Source organism: Mycetomoellerius zeteki, unplaced genomic scaffold, assembly GCF_001594055.1.
Source record: "Mycetomoellerius zeteki isolate Tzet28-1 unplaced genomic scaffold, Tzet1.0 scaffold105, whole genome shotgun sequence".
Lineage (NCBI taxonomy): Eukaryota > Metazoa > Arthropoda > Insecta > Hymenoptera > Formicidae > Mycetomoellerius > Mycetomoellerius zeteki.
In genome coordinates, this window is record NW_017255965.1 from 716,070 (window position 1) to 740,641 (window position 24,572).

The window sequence follows — 24,572 nt, forward strand, 5'->3', positions numbered from 1 at the left end:
CTCAATTGTTGCGGAGCGGATCCGTTGCTATTGGTATATTCTTTTAGATCATCCAATGGCAGTGAGCATTCACGGATCCGCTCCACAACAGTTGAGTCTGCTGAACGCGACCAATATTGTAAGAAATAAACAACACGAGAAAAATATCAGAGCGCTTTGAGATTCGAACCGAGCCTGCAGTGGAATTCTATAACTCGTTATGCAATAATTATGTGTTCATAACGACTGCATAATGAGTTACAGTCGTGGTCTCCTCCGAAATGGTAGACTTCTGTCCTGCCATTAAGCCACGCAGCCTTGACGCTGATAGCTTCGCTGTTGTGTCTATTTCCTTTAAATTTCCTTACAATATATTCCCAAAAATCTCACCACGATATCAAGTACTACCATCAAATTTACGATTGCTAATTCTAACATTTAACATGTGCAATATGTGCATTAAAACGATTTGGAAACGTAAAATTATTTTTATTTTTCATGCAAATTATAAATTCTTATAAAATCTCGAAAAAATAATGACTCGGAAAAATACCGGTAATTTACAAAAATCTCATCCTTTTTGACGTAATATACCACCTTCGGAACTCTAAATTTTACTTGCCCAACCCTGTTTCCGAGCCATGGTGGAAAGATTATATCATAATGTAATAAGAAAGGTGAACCAATACGCATGGCGGAGGGCCGAGATCTCGACCAATTAGAGATTGGGCAATTCGTTCAGCGCGGGTTACGAAGCTCATAAAATAAAATAAACTAAACATATGAAAAAAAAAAGTAATATCTATAGATAACATTATATTTCCTGAATTATCTTTCTTTTCCTATGCATTTGAGGAAAAAAGGTTTACATCTAAGGAAACTTGTAAAGAACTTGCAAAATGACTCTCTTCTATCTTGTATAATGCTTACAACACGACTGCTCCGTCGGCCATTTTGAATCTGACAAATTGCCCACTCTGACTGACATACCTCCCTGCTCCTTTCAGTCCACTGCGCATTCATCAGAATGGTTCACCTTTCTTATTACATCAAGGATTACATGAGGTTTGTTCACGTTGCATGCTCCAACATGTTCCAATATGGTTCTACTGTAGCTCTTACTCACTCCAATGCGCTTGATAAAGTGAGTAGGAGCTATGGTAGGAGCATGTTGAAGCATGTTGGATCTTGCGACGCGAACAAACCTGGCTGTGTTGCAAAATTGGAACTGCCAGTACTGAAAATCTATAGTGCACGTAACGTAAACTGTAGCATTTTCTGTGCTGGCAATAAATTTGGAACACAGCCCTAGGCTACGTTCGGAAACATCACCCGAGTGCCCCCGTGCATTATTTTATCCTTGTAGTTTACCTAATGTTAAACAAGGATAAGAAGATACACGGGAGTTACTTAATGCGGGGTTTACAATAGAAGTCGTAGCAGTCGTAAGGTCTTAAGTCGTAGAAAATTGATCAATCACAGTCGAATATGAGAAGAATACTCAACTGTGATTGGTCAATTTTCTATGACTTAAGACCCTACAATCGCTACGACTTCTATTGTAGACCCCGCATGACACTTTTCCGAATGCAACCCTATTGTGTGCTCAGTTCACAAGCGTCTCTCTCTAATTCTCTGCCCTCTCGCTTGCTTGGTGGTCGTTCGTCCCAATTTAGCTAACCTTAGTTGTTGTGAGATGAAATCACCTTTATGATGCTTTTACATATGGACTGCATATAGCGAATACTAAATAACTGGCGTTTTTACTGGACATTATGTGACCGAATATTCCGATAATTTATGTAATATTTCTTATTATTTACATTGAAAATGACCCGATCGGTGTCGAAACGTTTGTATGAAAGATTATTAAATATTCTTTATTTTGTAACTGGCTCGTCTAATTGAGCCATATTTATAATTATCTTAGTTGTTGTCTTCGTCGCACGCACATTTAGGTTCAGTCTCTTTTTATCATATACTACCTAGTACAGTTCGCGCAATTAATGCCTTCCACCCCTGTTTTGACATTGCGCGTTACCTTTTCAGTTATTTTCACGTCCATGGTCGTAGTCAGACGGAATTATCGACAATACGTGAGTTTCTCCAATCTTTGCAGCTGCGGTCCACTTGACGCTACAAACGCTTCGAAGCATTCTTTGATTAATCAATTCGTAAAATTCTTTGTTCTGATTGGTCGCTCAAACGCTTCGAAACGTTTGTAGCGTCAACGTTTGTTCGCGTCGCATGTTCTTACCCTAGCTCCTACTCACTTTAACACATTTGTTGGAATAAATAAAAGCTATAATAGGAATTGAAACACATTTCAGAAATATATACTCAAAACATCTATACTTTTTTTTAGAATTTTTCATTAATATGAATTCTGAAATATTGTAAGATTCATATAAAAAAATTTGAGATATTTTCTAAACATAAAAAATGATACTGAAATTCTAAAAATTCAGAATTTTTTATATATAAATTATAAAATGTAAGATTCGTATAAATTAAAAAATTAGAAATTTTCTAAAAAATTATATAATTATACAGAAATTGTAAATTTTGAAAAATTATATGAAAAAGATCTAGGAATTGTATTTCCGAAATGTGTTCCAATTTGTATACAAATTTATGGAATAATTGAATAATTCTAATAGAAATCCATTTCGAATAATTTCATAATACGTACTCTAATAAACTCTTGAAATCACGTTTCACACTTGCTTGATAGTTCATGTTCTTCCACGCTTCAAAATGAAGCGCAAAGAGAAAAAAAGACATATAGCGGGATTCTGACGAAGATGCATAGAGATCAGTCGTAGCAACATCATTTATTTCTTCATAGTTGGCAGGCCTAGGATTCTGAACGGTACCACAATGCCTACGTTTACACCGTGCATTTAGGCCGCGGCCTATACAATAGATGTCCTTTATCCCGTAGGTTAAACAAAGCACCTATCGTATAGGTCGCAGACTAACCGCACGTTGTAAACGTAGCCAGTATAGGGTATGGCTAATGGCTATACAAAGATGGAAATACGTAAGGTGAGCTATTGCGCATAACGGGGGTAGCAATACTGGAAATAACCAATCAAATGTTATCCAAATTCATTCTCCTACTGCGCGGAATTGCATTAATTTTGCATCCCATGATGCGGAATTGGTGCAATGAGGAATTGGCGAAACGCTCGTGATTGATTTAGAAAAGACATATCGGCAGAGCGTAATTGATGGAATGCTTGCGATTAAACGGACATCGTTCCGTCAATTCCGCATTATGTATACGTTCCGCACCATGGGACCGCGCCATAGGCCTGTTCTTTTTGATTGAACTATTGCACTAGTTCATCTTCTTCCTTTTCTCTCCAAGAGGAAAAAAGAGGAAGAAAGATGAACTGGTGCAAAAGTTTAACCAAAAAGAACAGGCCTCATGTCAATCCTTTCTACCACAGGGGTTGTTCCCCCTGCTGATCATTGATCCCGTTCAGCAGATTCAACTGTTGCGGAGTGAATCCGTGGGGCGTGGACATTCCGCTCTCGACTGCCAGAGAGGTAACATCTCTGAGTAGTGATTGCTGACTAGAGACAATTTACGCACAACATAGCGGAATCTAATTCTTGCTGATATATTTTTTGAGTAATGCTGATTGACAATTAATCAAGCATGTGGACGAGTCATATAATTTGGGAGCTGAGACTGCTTATATTTTTTTGAGAGATTATCTGTTGTTAGATCACGAAATAGTCCGATTCAGGTCGACGTTACCGGTGAGTTTCCATTGTTGAAATACCGTTGATTTCATTTAATTCTATGTCATTTATTTTTATTGACTTCTATTTCTCCTATTTTTGAGCTTTAATTAAGATATTTGCGATTTATGAATGCTTCTGATGGAGGGTATCTAGCAGTTTTGTTGCATATTATTTTGTCATATAACTCTTTTAAAGTAACGGAGATTTCTGTTCTTTTATGAGGAATTTTAATCCTTATTACTATTGTTTAAGTAATGATAAGAAGTTATTTTTGTCTAGCTTTATATAAGATATAAAAATTAGAATTTATTGTCTGAGTGTGATTTATCTTTAGAATTTCAACATATGTTTTATTCCTGATTGATCGTTTAACCAGTCATTAATGTATATAGTTGTATAATTTCTCAATATTTAATAGAATATACGTATTTAATTGATATAAATCATATATGGTTTAAATTTTAATAAAGATCAATATCAAATTGTTATCAAGTGAGTTCGCGCATTGCGCTGTCCTTAAACTCGCTTTCTCTTCTCCTGACAACAATATCAGACCTTGAACTTGAAATATTCAGTTCAGTATTTATGGTTCTTTCTCTTCCTTTTTCTTTTTGTGTCAACTTTTTGTTTTACACCCTATGTCAATTGGCAAAATGATTTTTTCTAAACTGAATTCAGATACCTTTAATGGTATTATTTAAATTAAGAAATTCGGTCCGAAAGTCATAGAAATTCATTTTAAGACCAGATTGTTAATTCTTTTGTTGATAAATTTCCAAAAAACTGGATGATCCCAAATTTTAGACTATATCGAGTTGGCGTTGTTAGAAATGTGGATCCTTCTTTGTCGATCGAAGATATTAAAAGGGGTTTATCTTGGATTAATAACCATTATGAAATTGTAGAAATTAAAAGATTAAAGTTCCTGTCTAGAAATACTAATCAATTGGAGGATTCAAGTTCTGTCAAGATTACGTTTAACGCTGGATATCTTTCAGAAATATATTTGGAAAGTGTTTGGACAAAGCTCAAATATCGATCGATATCGGTAAGGGCGACCGCAGCTGCGAGAGCTGCGTTTTTCGACAACTATTCGAGATATAACGGAAAAAGCTGAAAACCGCCATTTATATCATATTTTTTTATATTATTTTATATAATGGATTTTAGGAATTCTTTGAAGAGAAATATTTTATGGACTTAAACTCTGATTTTGATATACATTTTTTCCGTAAATTGTGGATTAGTAAAAAAGATTTTGGTAGGGCTGTGTGTTAGACTTATAACAGGATATACTTTTACCAATGCTTTTTTGTATAAAATTAGATGCAAAAATGATTCTATAATACATATGAATGCGGCTATGTGTTACAGGACCTTAATCATATATTCTGAACTTGTCCCAAAATTAAATCTGAAATTAGAGATGAATTAATTCAATCTGCAATATTGATATTTTTCCTCCTTTATCAGTTTCATGTGTGATTGCTTTATCTAATATTAAAGCTATTAATTTTCTAGTAATTTTTGCTAATAAAAGTAATCTAAGGGTGGTATTCATAGTCCGTTCTTATTTCAAGACTGTTTTAAGTAATGTCTTAAGCCCTCTGCGGCTTAAGACACTGCGGCCCTCTGATTGGTTTGTGACTTCTTAAGACTGTACTTAAAACGCTCTTGAATATAAGATCTGACTATGAATACCGGCCTTAGTCTTTAGACTTAATTATTATGCTTTTGTATTTTCACTGGTGAGGATCTTTTGCTGGTGAGAAATTTCATCTCTAGGGGTGTTTTCCAGCAAGGACACAGTGTAACACAGTGTCTGTGTCCTTGTTGGAAAACACCCTAAATCGCCTGTTTGACGACTGGAGAGCCATCTGGAGTCTCTTCCTTCGTGCGAGCGTTACTAAGAAGACTCTGGGAAGATTGTTATACTAACCCTCTATATAAATATATATGTATAAGCAGAACTATCCTCGAAGAGGTTTTAGGCTGGATCTATAGATCAAGTTACGCATGGTACTGTGATCCACTAATATAGGATCGGAAAACCATACAAGGGATTTTAAGAACAAGAAGAAGAAGAAGAAGAAGAGCGGATCTGTGAGCGCTCGCTGCTATTGAATGATCTAGAAGAGTACACCAATAGCAGCGAGCGCTCGCGGATTCGTTCCGCAACAGCGGGCGTCTAAACTCACCGAATTTTTTTGCGACAGCTACGTAGTACAGGAGGGACACCAATAGAAGCAGCACTATCGTTCCCTTCCCTCCTCCCTTCTATTCTCTTCTCTACAAAGGCTGCGGTCCACTTGACACTACAAACGCTTCGAACCGTTTGGGCGACCAATCAGAATAAAGAATTTTACGAATTGACTAATCAAAGAATGCTTCGAAGCGTTTGTAGCGTCAAGTGGATCGCAGCCATTATAAGGTCTGTTTTCTGTGGCTGAACTAGTGTACACTTTTGGAACTTAAAGTGAGATAGATATATGTTTGATATTTAACGAAAGCGAGAAAGAGAGTTCTAATGCAAGAACAGAAAACAGACCAATAGTGTCTCTAGTCCCTTCTAGAGATCCTCAAGTAAGAGACGCGCGAACTTCGATCATTTGCAAGAACATGGCGACCTCCACACACATATGACACATAATGGAGGTCGCCATGTTCTTGCAAATGCTCGAAATTCACGCATCTCTTACTTGAGAATCTCTAGTCCCTTCTTCTTCCAAGAGGGGAATTTGGACCTGGAATTCACTAGAATATTCATAATTTAATTGATCAATAACTAGTGAATTTGCTCACTTGTGATTTTCACCTCATTTCGAGATACACAATTGACTCCCTGGCAACAGCTGAGTCTGCTGAACGCGACTATTGCTGATCATCGTAATGTCGAATTAGGTTATATCATCTGGTGCGATTTTGGAGCCTTCGAAGTTAGGAATGCGAAAAAAATATGAATGAACATGTCTGTGGTATCGTTACAAATGGCCATCACACTGATATTGTTTTAAAACCCTACAGGTACTGGACAGTTATCAATACGATCTTTTTAGGAAATAGTGTTGTTTACCTCGCTGTTACATTTTCATTTTTACAGCGATCGAACGTTACTGATTGTAACGCACTTCAAAAAGTTTGGGACATTGCTGATAATAAATCGTGAATCCGCTGTGAATGGTTACAATAGCGATGTCTTCACGATAAAGTAAGTAATGACATAATTGTAACAGTTACGTAGTTGTAATAATCATACAGTAAGTATAATAATTATCATAATGTAATAATCCTTCTCAGTCCTATTGCTCGTGGCCGAGCGTGGTAACTTCTCTCATATGCTTGTGCGCACGCTGGTTGTACACAGTCATATGAGACCCACAGTTTAACGTCGATTTCAAAGGATGAAATTTTGTTAGAGAAGTGCTTTTGGCAAAGATACTCTCGGTGGGTTGCTGTTTCCTTCCGAGAGGAGACACGAGCTTATGAAAATATTGTTGGTTCTACTGGGAATCGAACCCAGAATCTCTATAGCATAGCAGATCAGTATGCTGTCTGTTCTGCCACTCTTGCTCTCAAACTATATAATGTAAGAATACCTATTCTACAATAAGCCATTAGTAACAAATCAGAAATCAGAAATTGATCAATCATAATCAGTTATTCTTGCATTTGACTACGATTGATCAATTTCTAGCTTCTGGCTTCTGATTTATTATTAATAACTATTATTGTAGAATAATAAAAATTATTGTAGAATGTGCGTAACAATTCACAGTTGCTCAATTGTCAAAGTATCTTGGGTTTAGTAGAAAATACATTATTCTCCTACCGACTACATTATTCCCTACTGAGAAGCTTGATTCTCCCATTCCACAATTGTTTAATGCATTATGTATTTAATAAAAATTTGCAGGACAGTCTTTGGCAATGAGAACAATGACATTGATCTAGCTGCTAGATATATAGCGCAACAAATTAACATCGAGAAACCATTACTGCTGTCAATAGCACTAAAAGATTATGATTTGGATACTTTAAAGTCCATTGTCGCTGCTATAAATCAGATAAAACCATCAGTAATATAACATCAGTTAAATCATCATGAGCTTAATCTTTGGTCAACTTGTTATTGGCCCACCTGGTAGTGGGAAAACAACATATTGCAATGCAATGTCCAAATTTTTGGAGTCTATTGGAAGAAAAGTAGCTGTTATTAATATTGGTATGTTAATTCAGTACTTATTCTATAATTCTTAATGACAGTATCAATATCAGTTGCGCAGGTATGGTATGATAAAAAAATTTGTGCTACGACATTATACCGATACTGACACGGCGTTAAGAATTACAGGATAGAAGTACGATTATGCTTTTTTTCCTGAAATCTAAGACTAAATCTAAGCAAACAATCGCCATATTTTAGATCCGGCAAATGAAAATATGGAGTATACTCCAGCGGCAGATATATCTGAATTAATTAAACATGAAGAGGTCATGGTACATTTTGGACTTGGACCAAATGGAGCTTTAGTTTACTGTATGGAATTTTTAGAAACCAACATCAAATGGCTTATCACTAAAGTTTTGAATTTAAAGGATCACTATCTTATTTTTGATTGTCCTGGTCAAGTGAGTCATTTTTCTTTCTTAAATTTTTTTTCTACTTTATATCTATATAATGCTAAATAATACATTGTTAATGCGTTAGGTTGAGTTATATACGCATCATAAATCAGTGAGCCAAATAGCGGAGAAATTGAATCAGAATTTAATAAGATTATGCAGCGTGCATCTTATGGATTCGCATCATTGTAGCGATCCTGGTAGATATTAATATATTTACTTGAATTAGTTAAATAAATAATTATAAACTGTTAGAAATTGCTAATCATTGTTATAATTTATAGGAAAATACTTGTCTTCTCTAATTCTTTGCACAACAGTGATGTTACAAATAGGTTTGCCTCATGTAAATATAATGACAAAGTTCGATGAAATGAAAAAGTTCAGCGATCGTCTAGCATTCAATATAGATTTTTACACTGAAGTACTAGATTTGAATTATCTCTTGGAGCAATTGGATGAAAATCCCTTTACTGCAAAGTAAATTAAATGTAGCTAAATAAAAATGTTATTAACACTGAAATATGGAGAAAACTTTTATATTTGTAATATTTTATAGGTACAAAAAACTTAATACTGCGCTAGTATCAATAATTGAAGATTATGGTCTCGTTAGTTTCATACCATTGGACGTTACAAACAAAGCATTGTTGTTACAAGTAAAGAACGCGGTAGATAAAGCTAATGGATACGTATTCGGTGGCAATGAGCCGCAAGACGTTCAAACATTACTCGCATGTGCAGTAGGAGCAGTCAATGAAACTGAAAGGATGTCAACATTGGATGAATATTTATGATTATCACTTTAGAGTGATTCTAACATACATCTCTGTTACATTCGTATTTATGTAAGGACATCTTGACATTATTTTTATTATGTTTATAAATAATAAATGCCGTAATTGATAAAAGTGGTCTTGTTATGTGCATTTTTCAATCCAATTGATTAATGAAAATTTGTGCTAGATCATCGTAGTCGTAGACTCTTTTTAAAAACGTATCTGTAAGTTTTAAACCGGAAATAGTCTGTAAAAGAGCAATATTTAGTAAAATTTATTAAAATGCATCCTCATAATTCCCATAAATAAATTACTCACGATAATGCCTGTATCCAGAGTAATGAAGCAGAGAGGTATGTCCATGGAAGCTCCAGGTTTTAAAGTACCAATTGTTGTGTCAGACATTCCACACCAAGCTATGGAATTATTTGACTCTAAACTTAGTAATAATTCCATACTTCTTTCTCTATACAAAGAAGTGAAAGAATTGTTATTATATTCACGATAATTCTGTGTACTTTTGCACTGCAATCACACTTACGATGTATTTATTATATGGCATGTACAATTAACTGGTTCTTCAAGATAAACCTTTAAAGGAATATCCTTTATGATAACCCTCAGATCTCCATACTCAGGTGCCTGAGACAAACGAATTATGTTGGTGTTATTTTATACATAACTTTTATATATACTCATTGAAGAATAGTACAACATACCATTCTTTGCAATTGACTCGTTTGCAATCTTCCTCTTTCTCCTAAATTACTCCTCCACACAATGTCCAATTTGCCAATATTTGTTGCATTTTGCATCATTTTCGGATCTTTTAATAAGCTTGATTGTGGCTTTAAACAATATAGATATTGTCTACTACAGCCTGTATCTAATAAATTTACACTTCCGTAGATAGAGTCTCCCTCGTCATTTGTATTTAATGTAGTCACTAAAATATGACGCGTTTCCAGTTTAAGGCTTTTAAGCCGGTATTCATAATCACCTTATTTCAAAACTATCTAAAGATGCTAATACGTCTCTTTGATTGACTTATGACATCTTAAATGTAAGAACTATGAATACATGCTAGTCAACATTACAGTCAATGAGAACTTACCACTAAATAAGTGGGACGATTCAAGAGCAACTTTTTCTAAGCAAATTGGTCCAGCTGTTAGATTTTGTATTTGTGCTTCGAGATATACCTCATCTGACTTTAATAAATATTATCATGAAATCGCGAAAGTAACACATACACAAATAAGAACATTAAATATATAATATTATATATATATTAAATATATAGTATTAGTATAACTCAATACTTAGATATTACCTCTGCATTATAAAATTTAGTCTTCACGTCAAGTGGTTTAACTACCTGGAACTTGAAATATTTTCTAAATGACAGTGGAGGTCCAATCTGATTTGTATAAGACACTTCACAAACTAATCTAGAGATACAAGAAAGATATATTTTCCATTTGAAGGAAAAAATACATTTTTTTTATACAGAAATTTATATATTTCTTACATGTGTGTACCTATTTCCTTAACTTCATGATGAATAACTTCATCCACTGTATTGTCTGGTGCTAATTCTTTTCCTTCCAGGTTATTGCTGGAGAGTAGAATAACTTGTGTACTTGTTTGTAAATCTGCCTATAAAATGTAGAAACATACAATGTTAGAAAATATAGAAATGCACTTTGATGTCAAATAAGATCACTTAAGATAAAACTTTAACGTGTAATTTGAACTTACTTTTACAATAACATTTTTTACCACTTGGTTACTGCCATTGTGAACACATAAATAACTGGAGAATATCTCTCCTAAATATATATTTCTGAAATAATAAATATCAATTTCAATATTTGAAATATATTTTTTGTGCTTAGATAAAAAGAACAATTCTTGGGCAAGAGACATACCCAAAACTTTGAGGCAATACCATAAATTGTCCTATAGCGAGTGCCTCCATGCCTTGCAATGTCGTGCAATCGTTCTTAAGTTCGTTGTTCAATGTATTACCTGGTAAGTCTGTAGAATCACATGTGACAACCATGGGACTAGCCAAGGTAGGTCGTGTCAATCTCATTACTGTAAAAAACAATTTGTAATTTCATTAATGGATATAGTTCTCTCCCACATCATATCTTCAATTACAAAATTATTGTACATATATTAAATAGTAATACTCTCTATCTCCAGGTAGAATATAGAAGTTATGATCTTAAAATGATGTCATTATAACTTTGTCATTAAAAAATAACAAATAAAGTCATGATGACGTCCTTCTGAGTTCTAATATCATATGATTTCTATCTGGGTTGTCTAAATTTTGAAAAGCAATATAATTCTTACTGCTCTCTCTTCGCATTAAGTTACCTTTCAAAGTTAGCAAATGTTCACTTTTCGCCTTGACTTCCATTTTTTCTGTATCACGAAAAAAACATTAAACAAACATGATTAAATTATTTCAAAATTATTTGTATATCACTGGGTCAAATCAACGTCACTTCAGAAACCTAACCTCGTTATCTTATATCAGATTTGTAATTGCACCACAATGGTGCATCATGGTGCTTTCTACACTTAAAATAAAACAGCTACATATTATTGGGCAGTAGAGAGAAAAAGGGAGATAAAGTAAAGGCTGCGTTCCGTTTCTTGCATGATGCATCTTTTATCCTTATTATTCACCGAATGTTAAACAAGGATAAATGGGTGCATTCAGTACCACGACTGCTCACTGAGCGCTCAATGAGCTCTTGTATCTGTTTGGTCTATATTTTTAATTCTAACGAAATATGCCAATAAGATGCAAGCGTTCAGTGAGCTCTTGAATCTGTTTGGTCTATATTTTTAGTTCTAACGGAATATGCCAATCAGATGCAAGAGCTCACTGAGCGCTCAGTGAGCGATTGTAGTACTGAATGCACCCATTAGGTCTGTCGCGTTGCTTGCACTTTTGGCACTCGGCATCTTCGCTTTCTCTCTTTTCAAGGCCAAATATATATCTATCTCATTTTAAGTGTAAAAATATTTGGGGATTTCATGCAACGCGAACAGACCTATTGATGTATTATACACATTACGAGTGAAACGGAACGCAGCCAAAAAATACACAAGAGTCCACTGATAAAACAAACTAATCGATAAATCGAAAATTACTTTTTTAATCGATCAGTTGACATGATTACGATTTATTTCGATATATAATTTAAAATATAGTTTTAAAGGAATTCAGTCATTTATTTTTAGGAATTATTAGAATTATGGGGCGTTCGGGGAGTCGCTATTAGCGCTACTCTGTCATTCTATCTTCGTTTTTCATTAGTCATAAAACAAGGACAGAATGACACAAATAGCGCTAACAGCGTCTCCTCGAACGCACTTTTAATAATGCAATATTATTATTAGTTATTTGTAATGTTGCTCTTTAAGTAATTGATTCGACATTTTTGCACATAATGATACCGCCAAAATAATTTTCAACATATATTGTAAAGACTTTACAGAGACTTCCTTTAATAAAAGAAAAATGAAAAAAAAAAAGAGAATGTAATATATATAATTTTTTATATCTTTTAAAAAGATTGATACAGTTTCCATCGTTTCCGACGATTACATTATCCTAAGTCGATATATTTATTGAAGAAGTTGAGAGAACGCGCTATGAATGCGCTATAGCTATCAGTTGAAATAGAAATGTCGAAGGATTTATTTCGCAAATATGACCTTAATGGGCCATGTTGTGATTTATAGTTATAATTACATATCTATTACCGTATTGTAATATATTTTACTCTCCGTCCTCTGGATGAAGGTATTATGTTCGCTTGATGCATTTACCAAAAAGATAACCTCTTTTGATGGTGCTTCGAATTTTGGGGAATCGTGCCAGCGGCCGGTGGATTTGCTAATTGTATGCTATATAATTATCGTTTTATGCTTGCATGTTACGTAACTATCCCTTCGCGCGATACTGTTATTTCAAGCCGCTCGAACTAGTGATTCACCTCTATATTTTGCTTATATTATATATGTGACATTTAGTTTCATACATATCTTTTTCTATATATTTTTCAGTGTATTATAAACGGACGACTATGTTTGACCAAAGAATCATAGCAATTTGTTTTCTCGTGTGCTTTGTAATAGTATTTAACTTCTCTCTTCATCGTATTGAAGAAGGCCATGTGGGGGTGTACTTTCGAGTAAGTTGTTTCGAACGAGTCATTCTTCCATTACCTTCAATAGTCTCATTCCTTTTAACTTTATGAATATTTGTCAGGGTGGCGCACTATTACCTCAAGTGAGCAATCCAGGATTTCACATGATGATACCATTTTTGACCACATATCGTTCAGTTCAAGTAACTCTACAAACAGATGAAGTGAAGAATGTGCCATGTGGAACTAGTGGTGGTGTTATAATCTACTTTGATCGTATAGAAGTTGTGAATATATTGGATTCAAACAGTGGTAAGTTGTGGAGCAGTTGTTCTTTTAATTTTTAAGAATGTTGATATTTTATATATTTTTATTAATATATTGATATATATATATTTTTGTTTAGTTTACAACATGGTGAGAAATTTCACAGCAGATTATGATCGCACCTTAATTTTTAATAAAGTGCATCATGAATTAAATCAATTTTGTTCTGTACATACACTACATGAAGTATACATAGATCTGTTTGATCAAATTGATGAGAATCTGAAGACTGCGCTTCAAAGGGATTTGAATGAATTAGCACCTGGTCTTAACATACAAGCGGTAAGAGTAACAAAGCCGAAAATTCCTGAAACAATCAGGAAGAACTATGAATTAATGTAAGTACTCTGTTAATTATTTGAGTTCCTTTAGGGTTCAATTTTCTTCATATTTTTGTATATTCGTATATTAACTTGCTTTGAATCGTTCAGGGAAGCAGAGAAAACGAAACTGTTGATATCTACACAACATCAGAAAGTAGTGGAAAAAGATGCTGAGACTGATCGCAAAAAGGCCATCATTGAAGCTGAAAAAGAAGCGCAAGTTGCAAAGATTCAATATAATCAAAAGATTATGGAGAAAGAATCCCTGCAGCAAATAGCTGCGATAGAGGACGAGATGCATTTAGCAAGACAAAAGAGTCGTTCTGATGCTGAATTTTACCAGATGAAAATGCAAGCTGAGGCGAATAAATTACTTTTATCTAAAGAATTCTTAGAGCTCAAAAAGTACGAGTCATTGGCACACAATACGAAAATATATTACGGGCAAGACATTCCAAGAATGTTTGCATACGGAAGTTGTTTGAATGATGTCAATTTTAAATCTAATGGCAATATTGAAGAGAAAAAATTATGAGCAATGAATAATGCTACAATAATCTTATTATTATTATTATTATTAATATTATTACATAAAATAAAATATGAGTGATCTTATCTTTTTGGACAAAATACTTTTATGATAAGAAAATTGAAAAACTTTGAAAAATTTACAACTTCTAGTTGTGCGCAGGCACATTTTTTCTATATAAAACATTACAAATATACATTATACACATAATTTTAGAATTTCGGAAATGTTACTTATTCCGCCAAATTAATTGTGTGAAATTAAAATTTTGTATGAATGCATTAATTACATCCATGTGGATAAGAAGATGCATTATGAATACATAAATACATAATATCTTTTTTGATCATACATGAAAAACAGTTTTTTTAATACAAGACGATAAAGTTATTATGTGATAACTACACAATCATAAATTATAATAATTATAACATAATTACAAAAAAGAATATCTAGACTAGAGACCTGAAAAAATGAGATTGAAATAAATTTTCAATTTGGTTATAGTTATCAATAAACTCCAATAACTATTTTAATGACTTTGATTTTTAATGATTAAGTAATGACTTTTTCAAAGAAAAAAATTGTTTTCTTAAATGAAATAGAAATGTTAAAATTATATAATGTTTAAAATATTAAAATTATATTATGATTTATGTTTTATGTTTATTACTTATTAATCTCTAAAACAGTGCTGGGATTTACTTGCACATTTTGGCAGATTTTCAACTTGGTTCCTGTCCCCCTCCGTTACCGATCAGCATTTAAGCTGCGCGCGGGTCAGCGCGAACTGGTGAAGTAAGGGGCAGGAACCAAGCTGAAAATCGGCCGAAATATGTAAGTAAATCCCAGCACTGCTTTAAAACATTGTAGTGGTTTTATTTTTTATTAAATTTGTCGTTTATAACTGTACTTCGATTTTTTTTATATGAAAATATATAATTGGTGAAATTTGTTCATTTATCTCTCTCTCCCTCCCTCCCCTTCTCTCTCTCTCTCTGTAATGTATTATTAGAGAATAAAAAATATTAATACCAAATTTAAAGGTAAAATTTTTGTTAATGTGTTTCGGCATTGCCTTTTTTACAAGAAAAATTAACCGTTTTTCAAATTTATACAAGTTGAAAAATATTGGGATCAAATGAAATGGGATGTGTCATTTGACTTTTTTATGATGTTCCTTCGTTCTACGCATATGAACTTTGGGCTCCTCCAACGGTAAGGATTTAACGTCACTTATATTCTGATTTAGCATCCGTAATTCCTCCAACGCTCTTTTAGCTAATTTCCCTTCTGGCGTGGTTAACGGTTCCAAAAGAAGCATAGTCAGAGCTTTTTTTAAAAGATTTCTAGCTTCTTCCAATTGGCAGGTCAACTGCGTTGAAGAAATCTCACGCGCAGAATAAGATCGATTTGCCAATATTATTATAGGCAAATGCATCTCGTATAACATTATGCCTGAAATTTATAATATTGATAAATATTGTTCATAATCGTATAAAAGTACTTATAAAATGTTATAATATTTATTTATTAATTTACTATTTGTTTATTATTTTTTCTGCAGATTTACAATTTGTTATTAGAATCTTTTATATTCTATAATATAATACATAATTAATATATAATTAGAATTAAATAAGCAATAATGCATTCATACCTTTTAAACGTGATATACCTGGCTCTACTATATCTAAGACATCATAGATTTCTTTACACGTATCCAACATTTTTTGTACAACCTTTTTCTGAGGATTGAGAGACGTTATTTCTTTTCTACAAGCCGTTAATAATTTCTGCTTTAAAGATAACATTAGGAAGTGATTGGTATGCAGCGATCGAGATAATTTTTTAAGCAAGCTGTCTATTTTCTGAAAAATATTAGCTATTATTACTGCTATGATTATGAAAAAAATGTTAAGTTTTATATATATATATATATATTTCTGATTTATATAATCACGAACTTTTATGTCAACGTCCTCACATTCGTCGATAAGTGTTCTGCATATGTTCAACGTAGCTCTGATCAGACGACCGCCGTAGGTTCTCTTGCACATCTGGCATTGCCATCGACTTCGCTCGTATGGATCGACGATGGAAGTATCTTGTATGCCTATAAATCCTTTTTTGCAACGCGGGCATAACACGCTACTCAAATGCGACTGCAATTCGTATGGATCCGTACATAAAGAACATTCGCATTCGAAATACTTTCCTTCTCGAAGATGATCCTTTCTATCAGCTGTACCCTAGTTAAATATATTGATAATCCAATATTAATTCCAAATCTTCTAGCAAGAAATACAGATGACACAGTATAAAGATGAAGTAATTCCCAGTAAACGAGAATGGGTTGAAATGGATTCAGATTTTCAGGAATACGGATTCACGAATGTTAAAATGAATGCTTTTTAATGTTTAATTAATGCATTTTTATTCATTTATAGGAATTGCATGAAGCAAATGTCTATGCCTCTTCAATCTTGAATGCATTTTTATTCATTATAGGAATGAAGCGTGTCTATGCCTTTCAATCTAAAAATAATATCAACTTTTTTCTGTGCATCGTGAATACTGTTCAATTCAAAATTTTGAATAGAAAATGTAGTTTTTCAATCCAATTGTATCTAATTGAATCTAATTGAATCCAATTGAATCCAAAAAAAAGTTTTCGCTATTTAAAATACGCATTCGGATAGACAAATTTCAATCCATTCTCGTTTACTGGGTTGTATTTAACAATGACAAATAATAAGAATTGATATAATTCTGATTGTCACTATATGTTATACTGTATCATCTGTGCTTTCTTGCTGGAAAGCACCTACATAAAACAAGAAAATATTGCTTTTTAAAATTTACTTAATAAATATTGTTAATAAGAATCTCTTTTCTAACGACGATAAAAATGTTTTTGATAAAAAGGCAGCTTTTAATTAAATCATTTATAGATAATATTGAATATAACTTAAATTGAATCATCAAGTAACATTGAAATATCAGCATTAAAGCAACAGCAAAAAAAAGCAACATTAATTTTATTATGTTTATGTAAGTATAACTGACCAGCAGCGACGAAGTATAATTGAAAAGGATAGGTTTATTCTGTTTGATTGTTACACTCGCATAAACTGTCAGCTGAAAATTATCGTCCACGGTGAGATGAGTATTGCCCCTGCAATCGTGAGCCATCAAAGTTGCTTCAATATATAAACCTCGCAGAAGGAGTCCGTCAAGGGCACCAGGTGATCGCAACTCGAAAGCATTCACATCCAAAATTCCGCATAATTTCTGCATTAACTCCGTGTTCGGCAGTTCAATCTCAGCCGGCCAACGAAGCTTTCGGATTACCTGTATTACATACACAATACTGTGTGTGTGTCCGGTAAAAAATTTTTTATACATAATATGTATAAATATGTATAAACATACATAAACACGCATAAATATTCATAATTATATATAATTATACATGAAATATATCCATACATCCTTCTTTCTTTTGTAAAATTATTTTTTAGTGTACTAAAAATAATAATAATATTGAAAAAAACATCAAAAATAGTTAATGGGATTATTTTCACATTGTTTGTTTTAGAAAAAATCAAGTTTAGAAAAACGTAAAAAAATTTGCTCTTACATAACTATGTATAATTTTACATGCAATTATATATGAACAATTCTTTTACATTTTTTCAAACTTGATTTTTTCTGAAACAAACAACGCGAAAATTTTCTTTTTAATTATTTTTGATGTTTTCTCATTATTATTACTATTTTTAGTACACTAAAAAGTATGTTTATAAACTTTTTATGTTTTACAAACATAAAGAAGGATGTATGGAAACGTGTATGGACATATCTCATACATAATTATATTTATGAATATTTATACATGTTTACGTATGTTTATACATATTTATATATATTCATGCATGAAAAATTTTTTACACATTACAGTGCACATTACAGAATGGGGCATCTCTTAGGTAAATATCTTAGAAATATTTTACGCTATTCTTTTACTTTGCATAGTGAATTGTGAATTAAACGTTCAAAATATATAAAAATCTGATTTATGCAAAACTCACATCTACAACATTGACTTTTCTGTCCCTCCAAACGGACGTGCCAATCCTCTTATCCAAATGAGCCTCCATACAATCTATTTTCTCCCACACAGCTGGATTCTTGTGTTTTATTATCCATAGCCGCAAGGCCAATAAAATTCCTGCTAAATTCCGCTTTCTGTTAATAGATCTCGATTATCTTTAAATATTTGGCATTCTTCGTTCGTATGATGATTTGTCCGTACCTTCAAAGATAGGAGAAAGAAGATTAAAAATTATATTTTAAAAGATCATAGTGTTATATAACGCGCGCAACGATTCTCAAACTTTACTTTTGTTATATTATTTTTGTCTTTCTTAGGCCCAGTTGCACCAACGTTACTTTAATTTTAAGCGAGACTTAAAATTCTCTTTTCTTTTCGGCTTTATAAGGCTTTATAAGCGAGACAGAGAGAGTTTTAAGTCTCGGTTAAAGTCAAAGTAACGTTGGTGCAACCGGGCCTTAGATAAGCAAATCTTAGATAAGCAAAATTTCATACAGTTACTAATTGCATATATTTTTCCCAAGTAATTTTGCTCGTAGGAATTTTTTAATTTTACCCAGTGAATCGTGCGAAAATGTTTCTTTCCTCGTATGATAACAAATTCTTTCTCTTTGAGAAAATCGCCAATGTAATGTACTCCAACTTGTTACCTCGCATGCTACGCTGCACAGCGGCGCAAATTTACATCTGGAGCAAGCGTAATGTCTTCCTTCGCCAATTTTTGGTAACGTGCGCATACAGGCAAAACAGAAACAATCCTTCTTGTACACCATCGGACCGACCGCGATCGGTTCCTCTCGAATTATAACTTCCCCCGGTGCTATGTTTTTAGCTGTTACGAGATACCTTATAAACAAAAGATATATAAGATTGCAAAAATAATTACAAGTATTATGTATAAGATTGCAAATTAAATTAATAATTAAATATGTAATTGCTTCAATATATAGCACAAATTATGTTTATTTTGTAAATGCAAAAAGTGCTAAATTTATTTTAAGAATAAAATCATAAATATATAAAGGAATTAATTTCTTCTATATTAATTTTATTCCTTTTGAAATTATTTAATGAAAGACAAAAAAATGACAATTTAACTGTATAAAATAAAGAGGGTGCAAATGATGAGATAATGTTTTCAAATGATCACAATATGTTTCATGACTTCGCCACAATTTGATTATACATTTCGTATAGACAATTGATAGACATATACATAAATTACGCAAACATACGTATTAATTAATATTGTGCTAATAAATAGCTAACTTGTAATTGTAATTATACCTTCCAAGTTTCTTCGAATGAGCAATCTTATACTTCGCAGTGGACGTCATGTCTCCAGATTACTTCCTTCAAGTTAACGATAGTCGATCCGTAACTGGCATCAGCAAGCAGGCATCAGTAATACGAACCGTCTTCCTTAGACACTCACGCGACACGCTGTATTATTAGACACCGCATGGCATCGAGCGCAATCTGTAATGTTAGTATGCAGAATGTGATGCACGCATTGGTAGTTACAACAAAACGATGAAAATTTCTTTATTTTTGTATAAGAACTCCATATAAAAAAATTAATTGCTCTATTAAGTATGTTACATATATATATGTGTGCAAAAAAAAAGAAAAATTTTTTTACTAAACACCTCTTCAAGACATCTCACTAAAAACTCATACCGTTGAGAAAATCCCATGTAAATTTTTTGTATATACACGCTATATCTATATTTGATATCGAATCAGAAATATTCTTAAAATATTGTATAAATTTCTTTAATTTCCATTCTTTTAATTATTGAGACATTCTCCTACTCTATACGAAAGCAATTCAAATAATAATCAAGACCATTGTAATTCATTGTAATATACTACATATAATATTTATCCTGCTTCCAATTTCTGTTATATATTTCTATTACATACATATTCATTATTAAGTTCTTGCGAATTAGATATAAATATTTTCCATATAATTTTCTCTTCTAACTGTTTCATAAAATCATTTCTCTTGATTAATAAATATAAGCAGATAGAATTGGTTATTAGTAATAAGAAACTTCAAGAAGTATAGCGTTTATTAATATAGTAAGTTTGTACAAGTAACACGTTTTAAACGTTTTAAACGTTTTAACATTAAAAAACTGTTTTGCAACAGATACTTATAAATCATTTATGGACTGTTCTAGTTGAATTATAGATTCTTTTGCGACGAGTCCTATTTGTCCTTCGGACGTCTCTGATGATTCTAGGCTTAATATCGTAACCGCCTCTTTTAGGATATTTGCCGCTTCTATCATTTTGGATTTCAGTCTGGCCTCGTCAATGACACCGGCATTCCATTGACCTTTAGCCAAGAATAGTAACGGTGCGTGTAACTCGTATAACGTCATGCCTGCCAAAAAGATAAGGTAATAAAGTTATCCAAACATCCTTTCTCTAATTGGAAACACACTTAAGAAGCACATACCTCTTACACGACTGTATCCCGGCTCCACAACGTCCAATACTTGAAGCAATAAACGGCACATATCGACTTTGTGCTCCAATACAACATCCGGCAAATCGTCCAACAAGTACTCGTCAACCCGACCGTACATTTGAGTCAATGAGTGCCTAAGAAATATTTTTAAGAACTTTTAATAATATAACGTGAAAAATATGTACGAAAAAAAATATATATATAATTAAAATTATTCATTAATTATTAAATTTTCAGTCAATTGCAAATTTGGCGAAACGAGTTAAGCTCGATAAAATAAAGTTGACTTCGCCAAATTTAATTAATTTACCTCAACATTGAAAGAAAGGCATGACGGGGATGTAAAACTGATCGGTACTTTTTCATAACAGTCTCTCTTTCGTGAATCGCATCAGTTCCGTCAGCTCCACTGATTGCTTCAGCGGCGTCTACTTCCGCTTGAATGATCCGGAGAACTTTTAGCACTGCTTGTCCGTTGGTAGAAAAATCGCAATGCGTACACTTCCATATACATTCCGAATCTGAAAAATATTTTTGATCATGAAAACATAATCACTATTTTATATTCTAAACGTTATAATAATAGATTTGAAACTTCTATCAATGTCATTATACAGAATCGCCAAATATTGAAACCGATATAATTTCAATTCCTGACACTTAAAGAACTTTATGTTGATTTTTGCATTTTGTTTATTGCGAAATAAGCATAAGAAACGTTATTGCATGATTACGATGTCTAAAACTGAGCTCAACAAATTTCAATATTGATTTCTGTTCAATTAACGTCACATACAACTTAAAAGAAAAAAAAATATTATAATAGACATTCTATTGCACGATACCTAAAGAATCCAGTGGTAAAATAATCCCGTTGTCGCATTTGTTACACTTCAGCGAGGACATGTGAGTGCCCAATTCCATAGGATCTGAACACCGCTGGCATGCGCACGCGAAGTGCTTGCCCTCGAGTAAATGTTCTCTCCGTAGGATCGTCGGAAGTAATGAGTGCGTGTAACTCGCGTAAAGTTCACCGCCCGCAGGAATTTTAAGTGTAGTACGCAGTCGTATCCTGTAGACATAAGAATGGCGTGTATAATTGCTATTTGCATTTAATGCTATCTTCATCAGCATAATAAACCGTGTGAGATTTCCTGAAGGATCGCACAGTGTGCAAATTAATTGAGGAAGGTGCACGAGCATGTAACAAGTAAGTAAATTGCTGTTGCTTAAGCTATCGCGTTTAAATTTTTTGCTGGTAGTAAATGTTTAGTGTCGAGTATCATTACAAAGAATTGCGTTTTCATTTCGTTAAGTTCGTAGGTAACGATTATTAATTAATATACTTATAATCAACTGGCGATATGCTGTGAGATGTATTCGACACACATGAATGATTCATCATAGCGACTGTCGGATAGAGACCACGTGCGCTGAATCCTTTCGCCGTTCGAACTTCGAACGTATTAATCTCCAAAATACCGCATACCGTTTGTATGTACTCCTCTGAGAATCTACAAATATTTATTTCAAATAACACTGTTTCATTTTAAATGATACAGTTCCACATTAAAACAATATTAAGTGGCCCCTAGACGCACAATATTATTGTGTAATAATTTTGTACAGTATTATTAATGCCCCCTTTAAACAATTTAAAACAAACAGTTTGGGAGTTCAATAAGTCTCCATACGATTAATAATATTATACAATATCAGGTATTGTGCACAATATTAATCGCCTAGTGATCGCTTTAGTAAAACACCACAATAAATACCTATCAAGTTTGAGCCGTTTTCTCAGGTAATTTACGATATTGACTTGATCTGATTTCCACTGATTTTTTTTACATCTTATCTTATTATGCGCTTCCATATTCTTTATTTCCTTGTTCCATCTTTCGACGTTTCTCTCCGACTCCAACAATAGTCTCAACGGCGTTATGCATTCTAATTGCGGAACACCGTTTTCGCTGTTCCCATCCAGCGCGGCGTCTACGTTAAACTTCTCGTTCGCCTGTGCAAACACCTGCCGAAGAAAATAGATCTTTAGATATGCAAAACGCAATATCAAGAAGGAACAAACATTCGCAGTTAAGAAAAGCTATATCTACAACTATATGGACTTATATGAATATAAAGACTGAAACTAGAATACTGCAAAGCTTTCCAATACTTTCCGTAGCTCTTCACTTATTAAAAAGATTTACGATCACAATTTTTTGCAGAATTTAAGACAGTTTAGAAAAAGCTCTTCAATTAAAGTCTTATATTTACCTGGCACTCGTAATCTTTATGTTGTGGAGAATTTTCGCATTCTTGGCCACATACGGACCATCCGCACTTAGAACATAGCGGTTTATCATCCGGTTCAGGGGGCCAAGGTGTAAAGCAGGAGAGACACAAGGGATACGTACATGCCTTCGGCCCAACGACAAAGGGCATTTCCGTGATGATTTCTTCACCAGCATGTAGGTCTCTATTCGCGACCATGTATCTGTCAAATCAAATGCAATTTTTTTGAATAAACACTTTTAATCAAACATGTGATCAAATACATAAATGTGATCAAAATAATTAGAGTCCAATCATACAGAAAATTGCTGATATAATTTTCTTTGTCAAAGCATATTTATTTCTTTCTAAGATCATAAACTTTTTTAATTCTATCTTTGACAAATCTATTTTACTTTGTACATATCATATTTAGGTGATTTTACAATTTTATATTACCGTGTGAATCCCGTGTATTCATTAATTCCTTCGGTTCCTTTGACTTTGCAAATGTTTAATTTCAGTCGAACGGTTTAATGCATCACGAGTTCTCATTAAGAGAATATTATATTCCCTGTTTAAAATTATTCGTAGATTTCCTTTATATACCATATTTTATCTCAGATTTGAATAATTTATCAGCTCTACCCTTTCACATTTTTTCTTACCTGCCAACTTGTTCATTCTGTAGCACTTTGTATGCCTGCGATGCGGACACGCCACTTTGCTAAAACAATCAGAAAACGAAATCGTGTGTCGCTAAAACTGAAATTATTATGTCGTAAATTGCATGGATTAATGGCTGCGTTCAGCAGAGAAAATTAATCAGCGCTTAGTGATTCTTTAATACGATTGGTTTCTACACTTAGATTTAGAGAAGAACTATAAAAGGCAAGAACCAATCATATTAAAGAATCACTAAGCGTTAATTGATTAATTTTCTCTGCTGAACGCAACCAATGTTACAAATTTTTACGTCTCTCGTGAAAATTGTAAATAGATAAGAATACCTAAGATCGTAGGAATAATTAAGGAGTAAAATCCGTCAAACTCTGATTAATTCGATTAGCTGTTAATTCAACTAACAAAATTTATTTGCTGCAAAATGTTTTTAGAATTTATCGTCCCTAATTTTCTTTATACAATCAAAAAATATAAAATATTTACTTAGTTTAAATATCATTTCATAAATTATATGTATATATATA

General features: G+C 33.0%; 5 protein-coding genes and 1 long non-coding RNA gene across 9 annotated transcripts in view; 3 read left to right on the forward strand and 3 right to left on the reverse strand.

The window, feature by feature from the left end:
- The first annotated feature begins 6,556 nt into the window (after window positions 1–6,556).
- On the forward strand, window positions 6,557–9,176 carry LOC108722012 (GPN-loop GTPase 2). Its single transcript, XM_018446897.1, has 7 exons — window positions 6,557–6,759; window positions 6,836–6,943; window positions 7,649–7,957; window positions 8,159–8,364; window positions 8,444–8,558; window positions 8,643–8,838; window positions 8,918–9,176. The coding sequence occupies exons 3-7, from the start codon at window positions 7,837–7,839 to the stop codon at window positions 9,153–9,155; spliced, it is 876 nt and encodes a 291-aa protein (XP_018302399.1). The 5' UTR covers window positions 6,557–6,759; window positions 6,836–6,943; window positions 7,649–7,836; the 3' UTR covers window positions 9,156–9,176.
- A 97-nt stretch (window positions 9,177–9,273) lies between these two features.
- On the reverse strand, window positions 9,274–13,521 carry LOC108721982 (trafficking protein particle complex subunit 13). Of its 3 annotated transcripts, XM_018446856.1 has the most exons (11): window positions 11,671–11,728; window positions 11,526–11,573; window positions 11,069–11,237; window positions 10,899–10,983; window positions 10,669–10,796; window positions 10,471–10,588; window positions 10,252–10,348; window positions 9,857–10,083; window positions 9,679–9,779; window positions 9,456–9,603; window positions 9,274–9,384 (listed from the first exon to the last, which is right to left on the reverse strand). In XM_018446856.1, the coding sequence occupies exons 2-11, from the start codon at window positions 11,566–11,568 to the stop codon at window positions 9,292–9,294; spliced, it is 1,209 nt and encodes a 402-aa protein (XP_018302358.1). In that variant the 5' UTR covers window positions 11,569–11,573; window positions 11,671–11,728; the 3' UTR covers window positions 9,274–9,291. The 3 variants fall into 3 exon arrangements, with proteins under 3 accessions (XP_018302358.1, XP_018302366.1, XP_018302349.1); XM_018446864.1 differs by lacking the exons at window positions 11,526–11,573; window positions 11,671–11,728 and adding an exon at window positions 13,451–13,521; XM_018446847.1 differs by lacking the exon at window positions 11,671–11,728 and having other exon boundaries at window positions 11,526–11,631.
- Window positions 12,811–14,497, forward strand: LOC108721997 (erlin-2-B). Of its 2 annotated transcripts, none has more exons than XM_018446879.1 (5): window positions 12,811–13,065; window positions 13,230–13,357; window positions 13,435–13,624; window positions 13,719–13,977; window positions 14,071–14,497. In XM_018446879.1, the coding sequence occupies exons 2-5, from the start codon at window positions 13,250–13,252 to the stop codon at window positions 14,495–14,497; spliced, it is 984 nt and encodes a 327-aa protein (XP_018302381.1). In that variant the 5' UTR covers window positions 12,811–13,065; window positions 13,230–13,249. The 2 variants fall into 2 exon arrangements, with proteins under 2 accessions (XP_018302381.1, XP_018302388.1); XM_018446886.1 differs by having other exon boundaries at window positions 12,811–12,966.
- Window positions 14,498–15,613: 1,116 nt separating this feature from the next.
- Window positions 15,614–19,952, reverse strand: LOC108722301 (protein msta). The gene is given in 8 exon segments (XM_018447312.1): window positions 15,614–15,949; window positions 16,152–16,362; window positions 16,459–16,743; window positions 17,561–17,845; window positions 18,586–18,734; window positions 18,737–18,809; window positions 19,259–19,454; window positions 19,896–19,952. Coding segments are annotated over 8 exon segments (1,551 nt in total). The 5' UTR covers window positions 19,946–19,952; the 3' UTR covers window positions 15,614–15,647.
- Window positions 17,666–20,956, forward strand: LOC108722311 (uncharacterized). Its single transcript, XR_001936603.1, has 3 exons — window positions 17,666–17,739; window positions 19,936–20,094; window positions 20,888–20,956. It is a non-coding gene; the product is annotated as an uncharacterized lncRNA (long non-coding RNA).
- Window positions 20,688–24,572, reverse strand: part of LOC108722307 (protein msta) — a 5,651-nt gene continuing 1,766 nt past the window's right edge. The window contains exons 2-9 of the mRNA XM_018447325.1: window positions 24,033–24,091; window positions 23,368–23,587; window positions 22,869–23,119; window positions 22,437–22,604; window positions 21,936–22,162; window positions 21,401–21,611; window positions 21,079–21,224; window positions 20,688–21,003 (exon numbers count right to left, since the gene is read on the reverse strand). Coding sequence (XP_018302827.1) covers window positions 20,771–21,003; window positions 21,079–21,224; window positions 21,401–21,611; window positions 21,936–22,162; window positions 22,437–22,604; window positions 22,869–23,119; window positions 23,368–23,587; window positions 24,033–24,091 — 1,515 coding nt within the window. The 3' untranslated portion in view covers window positions 20,688–20,770. The remainder of the gene's footprint in view (window positions 21,004–21,078; window positions 21,225–21,400; window positions 21,612–21,935; window positions 22,163–22,436; window positions 22,605–22,868; window positions 23,120–23,367; window positions 23,588–24,032; window positions 24,092–24,572) is intronic.